Source organism: Rhipicephalus microplus, chromosome 2 (genome assembly GCF_043290135.1).
Source record: "Rhipicephalus microplus isolate Deutch F79 chromosome 2, USDA_Rmic, whole genome shotgun sequence".
Classification (NCBI taxonomy): domain Eukaryota; kingdom Metazoa; phylum Arthropoda; class Arachnida; order Ixodida; family Ixodidae; genus Rhipicephalus; species Rhipicephalus microplus.
Genome location: NC_134701.1, coordinates 107,701,108 through 107,714,252, shown reverse-complemented (window position 1 = coordinate 107,714,252; position 13,145 = coordinate 107,701,108). Strand labels below are relative to the sequence as shown.

General features: G+C 42.5%; 1 protein-coding gene across 1 annotated transcript in view; it reads right to left on the bottom strand.

Annotated features, from left to right (window-relative positions):
- Positions 1 to 10,392: 10,392 nt before the first annotated feature.
- The window catches only part of LOC142790829 (cell adhesion molecule Dscam1-like), a 148,691-nt gene continuing 145,938 nt past the window's right edge, over positions 10,393 to 13,145 (bottom strand). The window contains exons 22-24 of the mRNA XM_075885357.1: positions 12,350 to 12,502; positions 11,899 to 12,006; positions 10,393 to 10,628 (exon numbers count right to left, since the gene is read on the bottom strand). Coding sequence (XP_075741472.1) covers positions 11,951 to 12,006; positions 12,350 to 12,502 — 209 coding nt within the window. The 3' untranslated portion in view covers positions 10,393 to 10,628; positions 11,899 to 11,950. The remainder of the gene's footprint in view (positions 10,629 to 11,898; positions 12,007 to 12,349; positions 12,503 to 13,145) is intronic.

Genomic DNA, 13,145 nt, shown 5'->3' with positions numbered 1-13,145 from the left:
GATCCCATGGGCTGGATTCGATCATCCGATCAGCCTCCCATGGACGCCACCCACGCGCCCTTGGCCGTGCATTGTATCGGCTTGAGAACAAAGGTCACTCTACTCTCCGCAAAAGCTGGCTTTGGCTTTTCATTCGGATCCCCCTGTTGTGATACAGGATCTTGTGATAACCTAGCTTCTTTTAGCTTCTCCATTCGGCAGTCTGCTCATCTGATCTGTCGGGTTCGAAGAGAAGGCCGCATCAACAATTTTTTAATTCTGATTACACCAATTACCTAGGGCATAATGGACATAACACTTAACAGTATTTTACTAATTGTTAATGTTTCACTTAAGATGGCAATAATTATTTAGGGTTACAATAAGCAAAGCCGTCATTTGAATAGAGCTACTTAACGCAATACTTATTTGCACAGTGCTAATTGGCATTATAATAATAAGGTCTAGTAGTAGAGATATTCTTAGCGTGCTTACGATTAACGTTGCGTTAATTACCAACATTTAGTGGGCATGTCAACTAGAACAATTTAGTTACGACCGTTCTAGCTTGACAGGGCATCATGAGTATGGTCTTAATAAGAAGTGTCACAATTACACCGGTATTACAAGATCTTGGCCTGATTACCTCGTTGATAGAATGTCCCTACCTAACTTTCCAATTATGCCGCCCAGCCAAATAGCTAATTATATGGCCGCACGTGCTCCGGTGCCAGCCGACGATGCACCCGACAGACAAGGCATGCAGTCGCCGAACAACGTGCTAGAATGTACATGTGAACCTTGATGATTAACACGTGGTCTCGGGTTGAGCTGTGGTCCCGATGTTGTGTGGCGCTCGGCGGGAACAAATCTTAGAAGCCACCAAGTTAATTATACTAAAGCAGACCTAATGCAGAGATTTAAAGCTTCAAAAGGAATTCAAAGAGCTCGAGCCTCTGTAAACAATAACAGGAAAATCTTTCGACACGTTTATTGCATAGGCTGACTCTTTTATTTAGTGTAACAAAAACAAATGAAGCAAGATGTCTCTGGTTTCAAAACAACGCTACGCTTTACCGATCACCCTTGATGCGATGCCGGGTTTCATCCTAATAATTGAAATGCAGTAGGTTGAGGGGTGTATTTGACTTTTTCTAACTGTCTGCTCTTTGAAAAAGGGATGTATTCAGAACACGGAAAGATCCCAAGTTTCGTGAGGTTCTGGGGATCCTGCATCGCACTCAATAAGCGTGATATACCCTCGGAAGCCTTCAGAATTGCTATATTACGCAAAAAAGACAGACCACACAACCTTAGTCGAGGTGACGTAAGAAATCAGGCGGGGTGCAGCGATCAGCGATGCCCTCCACTGCAGAGCGAAGCGAGTTGATGAAGAATGCGTCAAACAAACATTGCGACAACTGTCTATCCGGTTATACTTCAGCTTTGCAAAATATATTTCAGCTAGGTATTTTTGAGGGGTGTTCGACTCCTCTCAAGGTGTTTGGCACGCGAACTTAACAAAACCAACTTAACGAAACAATCTACTACAATCGCGAACTTTCTAGGACATTGATACACGGCCTCCGTTGAGCATTTTTCGCGGTCTTTGTGTGTGCAAGCTGAATGCCGCAACATCGAAACTAGAATTGCGCGCAGAAATGTCTTCGTGGGTATTAGGAGCTGTAAGGCAATTTCTTTTTAAATACTCGAAAAGCGGCATTGAAGTGTACAACGTCAGCCAGGTTTCTTCTTGACAAGTGGACAAAAGCCTGTTGAAATATTTTGGAGTACTGATGCAAACTTTCGAATATGTAGAGAACGTGCAAGTATACCACATTCTGGTGGAGGTTTCGTAGCATAGCACGCAAGCAGTTTCGCATGTGTTTTTTTTTTCTGGAGCTGGCTAAGGCGCTCGGTGCATTTGGCTTCGCCTTTCTAGATCCATTTGAAATGAATATCTGATAGGCTCGGCTCGTCACGTCTTTCTTCTTTGCGAGCGTGCACTGTTAACGGACGCCTTGACAGCTGAGCGAATCCGTTCATATAAACATACGTGGCTGGATCGTAGCTTTCACGGTACACGACGAAATATGACATCGCCAAGTTTCCCCTCCTGGCCTTGCTACTTGTCACTATCTTTCTCAAATATCACTAAAAGGCTTTTTGGTCACGTTTTTATTTCTATTTTTTTTCTGACACGAGAAGAGACTGCGAAGGAAAGCCGATATGCTGTGGGAAATATCACCTCATCACAACCCGACACAGGAAAAGTTATGTACAATGTTGACGAGAAAGAAGCACTATAACAAACGTGTAATCAGCATGTGAAATCTCATTGAAGCATACTGATCGATTCTGAGATTTTTCGTATACAGAGAACACGCCAAAATGTGACGCGTATGGAACCCTTGATTGATTGATTTGTGGGGTTTAACGTCCCAAAACCACCATATGATTATGAGAGACGCCGTAGTGGAGGGCTCCGGAAATTTCGACCACCTGGGGTTCTTTAACGTGCACCCAAATCTGAGCACACGGGCCTCGACATTTCCGCCTCCATCAGAAATGCAGCCGCCGCAGCCGGGATTTGAACCCGCGACCGTATGGAACCCTTTCACAGTACAAAAAAACAGCCCCTTGATGGCATCCGATTTTGTCCACCGACGTGCTTTAATAGCGTAGGTAGGCAAGAACAGTTTTAGGAAAGAGCCCACTGAGTCTTGTTTCTCATTATTTCTCCCTATTTTCTACCTTTTTTCTCCCTATTTGGCAAAATATATACAATGAACTCTTCTTCTAAGGTATATAAAAATATAGGGGATTCTCTTTATATTTACGTACGTTACGTTTATCTCAAAAACTAAAGGGAGACGTTTATTACCTTTAAAAGGAACTTGTAAGCGTGCTATAAGTTTTGACGTTAGGAGCTGGTAAGTGAGGTGACCGGAAGTTTTCTGGGGTACAACGCTTGCCATGTAAAGGAATACGGTTTAGCTTCGATGACTTCGGGTTTTTCGACGTGCGCCTCTGTGTGATTTTTTGCGTGTCCCAACCATTAAAATGTAACTGGCGTGGCCTAGAATCGAACCTATGTATTCGAGTTTTGAAGACCCCAGACTGCCTGTTGTGTTAATGTAATAGGTAATACCAGTTAGTAATGTCTATGGGCAAAGCACACCAGGCGTTTTGTACCACGTCTCTTTCAAACACTTCCGTGCGATGGAATGTTCAAGTGTGCATTGCCACTTTATGATTTCACGTATGCTCTTAACGTTTGTGGGAGTCAATGCTCGTATTTTAATACTGATTGTTCTAACTGTGCTTCGAAGCACACCCCAAGCTTCATCAGTAATATAAATAAATGCTAGGCCTGCGGTCTCGTATATTTTCTATTCAACCAAAATATTACCTAAGTGTAGTTCACTTACCACGAAATGAACACAATCGCTCATATTAGTATTGGAAGTAGTATTTAAAGGGGCCCTCAAACACTTTTTCCTGTAACCATGAAGTGAATTCACTGGAAGAGCTTATTGCCTCACGAATTCAGCACTGCAAAAAGTGCGAGTGGAGTTTCAAAGGTTTGTCGCACGCTGCAATTCCACTCTCTCTTCTTCTCTCATCCCAACGAAAGCGCTAAAAAGCTAAGCAGGGAGGGATGGCAGGGCCACAGAAAAACGTCACGCGTGCCTCATGGCTTTGGAAACTTTTTTTTTTCGAATGTGCGGCTTTCTCAGTGTGATCGCAGGCGCACGCATGGTGAAGTAGTGGCCTCCCGCTGCGATCTCTGTAACGAGCGAGCGCGCCATGTTCAAATCAGCCCATGGCTGGCAGATGGGTAACTCACGTGTGATTTTTGGGCATATACCACCATTTGTCAAGAGAAGAAAAAGCAATTTTTATCTGATTTTGATCATTTACTATGAATTCGAGGTCGCGTGCTGTGCTATATTATTTGGCTCGCGTGTTGTCGGGAGCATCTACTACCGATCAGCAGCGTTTTATGACCATGCTCAGAAAGGGCTGTAGGGCCCCTTCAAATTGAGTACATATTATATTAGACAAATACCAAACCAGAACACATTTCCACTTCTGAAGCCACAGTTGCAATTTTCGTGCAATACATGTCTTCTCAGTGTGTAAGGCTGCAAAAGAAAACTCGTCAGGCTACCACCTCATAGAAATAAACCGATAAACGCCTACGTGCGGTGCATTCGGCTGGACGTCTTTTTATTAGGGCAGCAACCTACGTAGTATTGTGCCTACATGCGAATATTAAGTCTGAAACATCAATTATGTTGAAATACCTTGTATGACGTCATGTGCTTCATCTCCAGAAATCGATTTTTGTAAAAGCATAATAATAAGGCCTCGTTGCGCGTATACGTTAAAGAACTAGTGTTTCACTGGCTATTGTCATTGAAAGTTAGGTTATGAGAGACAAATTACTTTGCTGTTGCTCTAATCACGTACTCTTCATTTACTCAACCTGAAATAAATTTTAGAGAACGAGTGAACACTTATTGGGAGCCAACAAATTTTGCGAAATGTTTCTCTGTCATAGAGCATAATGTGTCCGGAAGAGACCATTTAGAGCCAAGCCAAATGACCAAGCCAAGCGTGACGCATCTAAACGCCGCATTAATGTTTGACGTTTCGTTTGAGAAGCTAACACAGACGGGGGCGCCTGATATTACCAACAAAGAACAAAAAGCTATGGGGTGCTAGTGTTTTAAAAGTATGCCATTAAAGACTGTGTGAAAAAGGACAAGTCAACTTCGTTTTCACTTTGTCGTCGTGGAACTTAACTCAATCGTATTCCAAGGTTTGTTTAGCACCAACTATACAACATATATTCTATTATTTTGTTTAGAATGCCTGTAGGATCTCTCATTTCAGGCGCAGCAGTGATTAGATGCTTCTCTGAATGAATGTCTATTATAACGGCTCAAGTTAAGCCTTTCCCATACATCATCTTAATTTCCCGTGTAGGCTACGGTAAAATGCCACAGTCGAAAGTTAACGGCCGAGCAAGCCGTCGATGCTTGACTTGGTGGTACCCTACAAAATAAGGTGGTGGCTCCTGGATGTCATGTTGCGCGATTCTGCTTTGGATTGCGCTAGCAGCACGGGGTTGTCACCCATCCTAAGAAAGACGTACAGTACTCGCGTGATGAAATTCAATGTCGTTTTAGAAGTGACGCAGCAGAGTTCAATTCGGTGGTGTGCCGCGTGACCACCCTTACTGAGCCTACGCAGCAGCTGCCTCCACATTGCCAGAACGCCCGCTTTTAACCTTACAACGTGAGGCGCTATGTTTATGTCGCGGCATTCCAAAATTTGTAACCAACAACATACTTTATGACGAAGCATACCTGCCTTCTCTTCATACTAGGTTCCGCATGTTATCAGTTTAAGCGTATCTAAACATGTATGCCTTCCCACGCAGACGTTTAACTTGATTGATTGATTTGTGGGGTTTAACGTCCCAAAACCACCATACGATTATGAGAGACGCCGTAGTAGAGGGTTCCGGAAATTTCGAGCACCTGGAGTTCTTTAACGTGCACCGAAATCTGAGCACACGGGCCGACAACATTTCCGCTTCCACCGAAAATGCAGCCGCCACAGCCGGGATTCGATCCCGCGACCTGCGGGTAAGCAGCCGAGTACCTCAGCCACTAAACCACAGCAGCGGGGCCCCTTGTAGATGCTTTCAATATGTGTTAATGACCCTTAACTTTATGAGCCTTGCCCATTTTTTCAATGTGATTGGTCTGGGCTACATAGACACCCAATAATATTCGCGGAGAAGCTTTTGGAACCTGTAAAAGTATCAATTCATAATATAGTCCACCCAAACATGCTTACTCCCAGACCGGTAATAGAATTAGATTATACATTTCCAAGAAATGCTAAACCACTACCCCCCAGGTAAGTAAAAGGATTGTAGGAAGACAACCTCAAGAGTGTGCAGATGAATCCAGTAGTAGCCATCGATTATTCTGTAATTGGCATGAAGGCCGGAGCGAAAATCTATTCAATGAATCTTATTCGACCCTTTTCTTCTCGCTTGTCCGATTTCACCCCAATATTTCAGGCAGAATGAATGACAATTATTCTGACAGTACTAAAACTCTCATTAAACAATTCTTCTGTAGTAGTGTTAACAAATTCCTTCTCCATGTGCACCTCACTCATCGAGCTGCCTCGCAGAACTTTATTCGTATAGGCCAAATGTTGTGCGGAACGTTCGTCTGCTTTGGGTACCAGGCCACGCTAGATACGATTTATATGAAGCTACGGACACCTTATTGGCAGCAAGTGTTAAAGGACCTCTGTTAACTAATCTAAATGAATCTCGTGATAACACGTTCGCACAATTCAAAAACCTTTGTCAGCACGAGGAACTTACTAAACATTCTGTACTGAGCGAGACAAGTTTCTAGCGCTTTGGGTACCCATGGAATAGCTCATGGTTCATTACAACCCGATTGAAGGTCAGGTTAACGAAACTGCGATGCAGAACACCCTCATTAAAGTATTACTTACACAGGCCTACATTCGTTGCTTCACTCAATGTATATTTTGTAATGAAGCAGAAACGATCGAACACTTCTTCATGGATCGTCGAAGATATCAGAACCTAAGGCAAAGATTTCTAAAACCACCCGTCAAAAAAGGGGCCTTTAGCTTTCAACATGGGCATTGCTATTCCTTGGAAGTCGGCACTAAACTACTGCAACAGGGTCATTGCTGATCCTATATTGAAATATATAAAGTAATACAAAAGAATACTATGTTACTACTATCAGTACCTATAAACATTATCTTTCATATATTTATTCACCTTAACTTTATCAAATATTTGGTGCAAATGGTCAACCTAAAATCACATCGTGTAAAAGACACCAGTATGATCACAAATAATTTTGTTGCCCTTTAGATCATCCTTTTCGCCTGTTGTCACCCTCTTTTTCCCTGCCTTTTTCTCTTTTTTGTTATTTCTTGTTTCACAGATTCCACTGTCACACGCCTCCTGGCCGATTCCTCGTTGTGAGTTGTGCCGTTCTTCTGGGAATATTCATCATTTTCAGTAGAAAAGGCTATGAAATGCCACTCTTCCAGCTTTCGCTGTCACTGTGCAGGGAGTTCCGCGCAGGCTTCGCATTTTTAGTGCACATATTTTGCCAACGTTGCCGATTCATGCTTTCAATCGACAAACTTTTATCGGGGGCAGTCGCGATGGTCATTGCGGCACTTCGTCTTTACTGCACCATGGCAGCGCTTTGATTGATTGATTATTATGTACAGTTTAACGTCCCAGAACCACCATGTTATTATGAAGGTTGCCGTAGTGGAGGGCTCCGGAAATTTTGACCACTTAGGGTTCTTTAACGTGCACCTAAATCTGAGCACATGGGCCTACAACATTTTCGCCTTCATCGGAAATGCAGCCGTTGCAGCTGGGATTCGATCCCACGACCTGCGGGTCAGCAGCCGAGTACCTTAGCCACCAGACCACCGTGGCGGGGCACAGCAGCATTGCAGCGCTTTCTTCGTCTGGGCATGATAAAAGAAAGTATGAATGTGACTAGCCATTATCATGACCATTAAAATTAACTGTTGCCTCAAGTCGTGATAGCGAAGCCCCATGTGAATATATTTACATTTGCTAATGAAGGGGCACCTAAGCTGAAAAGCATATAAGTATAAAGAAGCGAACAAAAAAGAACTGGTTGACTTGCAAAATGCTTTTATTACAGATGATAACAGCAATGTGTAAAAAATAAGCATCGTTATCATTCGTGCTCCCCAGCGTGACTTCGCCGAGGAGAAGGCGGGAACGTTTCCACGAGAAAAATTATTTGCCTCTTTAGTTTAATACCTAGTGAATTTGCCTCCAGCTGCCACAACGGCGCCCATTCTTCGGGGAAGATTGTCAAAAAGCCGTGTCACAAGATCACCAGCGCATAGGCGATCCCATTCCTCTTCTCTGCGCCCTCACTTTCATGGAAATGCTCGGCATTTTCAGTTAAAGTAAAGCCTTTTCGAGTACGCCTGTGAACTAAGGGTGCAGGTAAAGCAGCGCCAGTGAACGAGATATGACGTTCGTTTGCAAATTTACCACAGAACGAATAAATTTATTTTCTTTTCGTTTTTGTTAAGACACAGATTGCACTGCGACGCTGAAGTAAAAGCAAGAAGTTCCGAGCGATACGATCAAACGCGCTTGGCATGCGCACGATGGCCACCATTATCACCATACGGAAACTAGAGTAGAAATAGAGATAACACACCATAATGGATTACGCAGTGCTGCCAAACCAAATGTGCACGCCTGTGAATGGTGACAAATTGATGACGAACACTATACTGTTTTCAATGCTTGAAACACGCGCTCCAGTGTTCGCGTTTCATTTGATGCCGATAGTACAGCATAGGAACTGAGGAGCAGAAAAAATGTATACCATTATTTCTTTGTCACAAAACATTACCGTTCAGGGAGCCCTTCGAAAGCGAAATTGCATGTTTTGAATACCTAATTGTTCCTTGTCTCTAGAACTAATTTTCACTTGTTTTCAAATAAATGCAAGCTCATAACTTTTCCGAAAATCAACAGTTTTTATGACACCTTTCTGCACTTTTTTGAGGTATTTATTAGAACGTGGACTGATTTAGGATACTTCAAGGCGATAAGTTTTGAATATTCCTAATTTTCACAATTTAAAGTATTGAAGCTGAGATAACCTACAATTTTCCCATCTTTTAGTATTTTTACTGTTATAAACAGTAGGTTCTTATGCGAAATTTTAACGAAGTTTACACTTTTCTAAGTCCCCTAGTTTTCGGTTTTTATACCATATTTTACAATATGACGGTGAAAACAAAACATACCGCAATACATACCCATTTTTATTACACTGTAAAATATTTTAGTCCATTGCGTGATCTAAATGGGCAGCTATAATCACACAAAGCTCTTTTATTCCACTGTCGCTGAACTCGTAATGTGAACTGATGGCACAGGCCACGGATTTTGAGTAAATTTTGTAATTCTACTACGTATAACTGGTATTTCTACTTAACACACTGGAAGTGTCTTTATAAGATGTCGTCTTAAATCAGACACAAAAAACATTTTTGGAACCAAAGAAAAACATATTTCTACAAGGTGGTGACTTACCTCGAGAGAAAAATTTATTGGGTAAAAAAATTCATCTACAATTAGAGTACTCTCTAATGCGACTGCTGAACGCAGATGCTGGGTATTTTGATTGGTGATAAATGTAACTAAAAATTCTGCTTCAGATGAGGGCTGCAGTATTCCTGTGGCGGTGTCGTTGAGCTTTTACTTGGGCTGCTCACATAACATCAATGGCCGACGACGGCCATTCCCCAGTTGCGTTGCTTATTTTGAAAACGAAGTGGAACCTTTTTGTATATAGATTTGCACTAAGAAAACGGCCTGAGTAGCGTGACAAGGATGGACGATTTTATGGAGCTCATTCAATGTAAAACACCACAGATGGAGCGTACTGCGACTGTCTGGTCAATGCCTCCTGGCCTGGCTGACCCTGAGAGCACGAAAAGCGGCAGTGGGCGCGTTCCACATGAGCCGACGCGCCATGGCGCGCTACTGTGGCGGTGGCTGACCCGGAACTTGTTATGTCGCCACTGTCGTTCATTCCTCTTCGTGATCTCCATTCATTCTGTATCATCCCCGCTTAGCCTGTCGCTTAGACGCACGCAGCTTGACGCAGAAACCGGCGTATAAACCTCTTTCACATGCAAGCAATTTCGACCCATGAACTGAGCGGCATCTGTCGCATGAGCCCAAAACTGGTTTCTAGAGCGTCTACTAGACACGGCTGTCAACATCAATAGAGGTAGCGAAATTCACTCGCAGCAGAGAATCTGACCAATGGGGAAGCTACGACTTGGGGAGCACGCATGTCTTACTAACTTCACTAGAACCTTCATAGGGCTGAAAGTGGTAAACAGTAACGCCATGAGGCATCAAATGCAGTGTTGCCTTTGTCACCTCTTTAACGATCTGAAAAAAGAAACAATGTAAAGGTTGATATAACCCCACATTTGTCGCATGTGCGAAGTTTCAATATTATTTAATGCTGTTGATTGCTTTTTGAATTCACTGGGGATATTTAGAAATATGACTCGGTGATCTACTGAACAACGATGCTCTTTTTATTGGCTTCAAACAGAGCATAGAGAAGGCACAACTGTCACTTCCCCAACAATGGGGATAGAAACAAGCGAGTCTACACACCATTGCAAGTTACGCCCAGTGCCAACATTTTTCCGGCACGTTGAATGTCTAAAGCACAGCAAAAACTGCGCAGCAGAATGCTTCACCGCCATCGTAAATGTTATCACTGCTTTCTTCATTGCTGGTTCCGCACACCGGTCAACACGGACACCGGATGAACGACTGAAGTCTCAGCTGATGCCACCGACGTAGCACCAGAACAGCTCGTACTTTGTTGACTGATATTGAGTCTGGCAGTTGTGGGCCTTGATGCTTGGCACGAACCTCAAGATTCGAGGTACAGTAGCTGCACCGTCGTTAGCACAGTGGGTAATGGCTCCACACGCGAGCGTAGTCCCAGCACGACAAGGCTTTCCTAGGTTAAAAGAAAATTACAGGAGGCGTCAGGAAATTGCTTCATATTTTAGAGCACCGGAAACGGTAATGTGGTCGTTTTTCGCATTGTACCGGTCATATTGTACCTAAGCATGTAGAGTGCATGCTTAGGCTGAGTACTCGCAATGATAAAAAGTCAGCGGGAAAGTTTAAAGTCATTCATTGACTCATTACCTGATTCATACAGCCACCGCCTAAATACTATAGCACAATACACCTTATAACTTCTAATACTAACATCGTAATTCTACAGAGTGTCAATCGATATCTCTAAAGACACGCAGGAATAAGAACAGATGACATGTTCAACCAGCGGTATTAGTTGTATAACTCTCTTTAAAGAAGCATTTACATCACCAGTTCATGCAGCTTTTTCTGATTTAATCCGAAAGTAGCTCAAAGCCATGCAAGGTTTTTTTGCGTTACTATGCACTGTTACTATATGAACCGAATTACTGTGGCAATTCACAGTAGTGAAAAGTTTGCGACGACCCCCATGGTCTACCACGTGTCTCGTGTGGCAAAAGCATAAAATGATGCACTATTTTTGTCTTCGTTTTATTTTCATATTGGTAATACTTATTTTTTAGTTTCTGTTTGTTTTACTTTTTCTTTGCTCTTTCATTGTTTAGCGGCGTCTAATTTCGGTCTTTTTGTGTAATTTTGTTTATTTCACTATTACATTCAATTTTTTCTGCATCTGTAACAATAATTATAAAGTTTAACGTCTCAAAACCAAACAGGGATTTTGAGAGAAGCCAAAATGAAGGGCTGCAAGAACTTTTCCCACCCGGCGTTCTATAATTTGCTCATTTTTTCTATCTACGCGGACCTCAAGAATTTCCACCTCCATCAAAAATTTTTTTGTACGTGGAGCTCATACCTGCATATATTCCTAGCACACCAGGATTGGCAATAATGACGTCCGCGAAGAGCGTCTGCTGATAAAAGGTTTACTACCCATCAAGAAATGATGTTCAACAATGTAAACTCATTTGGCTTCAAGTCTTCATCCCATAACATTTGTCCAGGTAGCCCTGGGTACATTGGACTACTGAGATCAATAAGCCTAAATTCATGCACTCTACCGGCTCATGCATTACTTCCACCACCAATTCATTCTGAACTCTTTTAACTAGCCATAGCTCTGTTTATTTCAACGCTCATAATGAAACGATACATTTTCATTCTTGAATAGCTGCAATAAGCATGCATTCTAGACACACTTCCGACGCAATACAGTCACTCACCCTGGTGGTTAACCAGCGCCTTGTGTGCTTCAACCTCATGAGTTGAGTTTTTTCACAGTGCCTCAGCCACAGCAAGTGCATCCCACTTTTCTTGTTCTATAGATCTCCCTGCATTCATGAAAAAACAATCATAGTAAGATACGTGGTGTAACATTCTTTGATTCCCATAGCTTTGTACTCCCTGAAGGTATGCGATGAGGTGTAAGGTTATACCATCGTAAAACTTCCATATCATACAAGGTTGCTTCCCTGTATAACAATATGTATTCTGCATAAATAAAGGTACACAGATGTTTCTTGTTCGAGGAATTCGTACCACTTGTAGTGTATGTAAATATGATAATACTGGAATTTCATTAATTGCAATTACCTTAGCTGCAAGGTGATGTTAACTTCTATGTTTGTCCTTCACTTCAGAAGTTTCCAATTCTAACGCACGAATTGTACTCACTATGGTTCTTGATCGCTAATGGCATTGTCTTGTTTGACATTGAAGCGTAGTAGGTGGAGCTTGCTACGCTGTTCTTCATGGCTGGTTCCTTCTGGTTGAACACGGACAGAATTACCGCGTCTTGGAAATACTGCTTACTCGGGTCAGGACTCTCTGTATAAGGAAAGAGCATAACAGACATCTTATTATTTAGTTTAACTCACACAGCACATCTCACAACAGATACTACCAGCAGGGGCAGTTCATTCGGTAGCTTTGGTAGACACATTGAAGAATATCTGATGCAGTGAAGATCTTCGAATGTTGAGATATAGCTTGTTCAAACAAAACGCTAGCTAATTGGTACGAACTTGTAATTACCTACGCTAAAATAGCTGTATAGTAAATAGCTGCATAGCAAGAAACTTTGGACTCTGTTTCGTTTATTTCAAGCTCTTCAGCGTGTAATATAGTGAGTTCAGTAGCAATTACATTCTATTCTTCCTGCACAAGTCAGAAATATTTTTTATATCTAGTCAGATATCTAATATCTAATGATGGAGCAGCTGTGCCCACCGGCAAACTGTCCAATGCTAACAATTAAAACAAAACTGACCCCATGTTGTGTTTCCTTGCAACCATTCAACCTCGAACATGACGCCACCTACACTGACTTTTGCAACCAATGGCGCAGTAGCACGCATTATACGCACTCACTATGCCTAAAGGACGCATGGATCGACCACCAGCTGTGCACTTTCGAGCATGGGCCTTTGCGTCGTCATGTTGCAGCTGCACCCGAACGTATTTTCTGGGT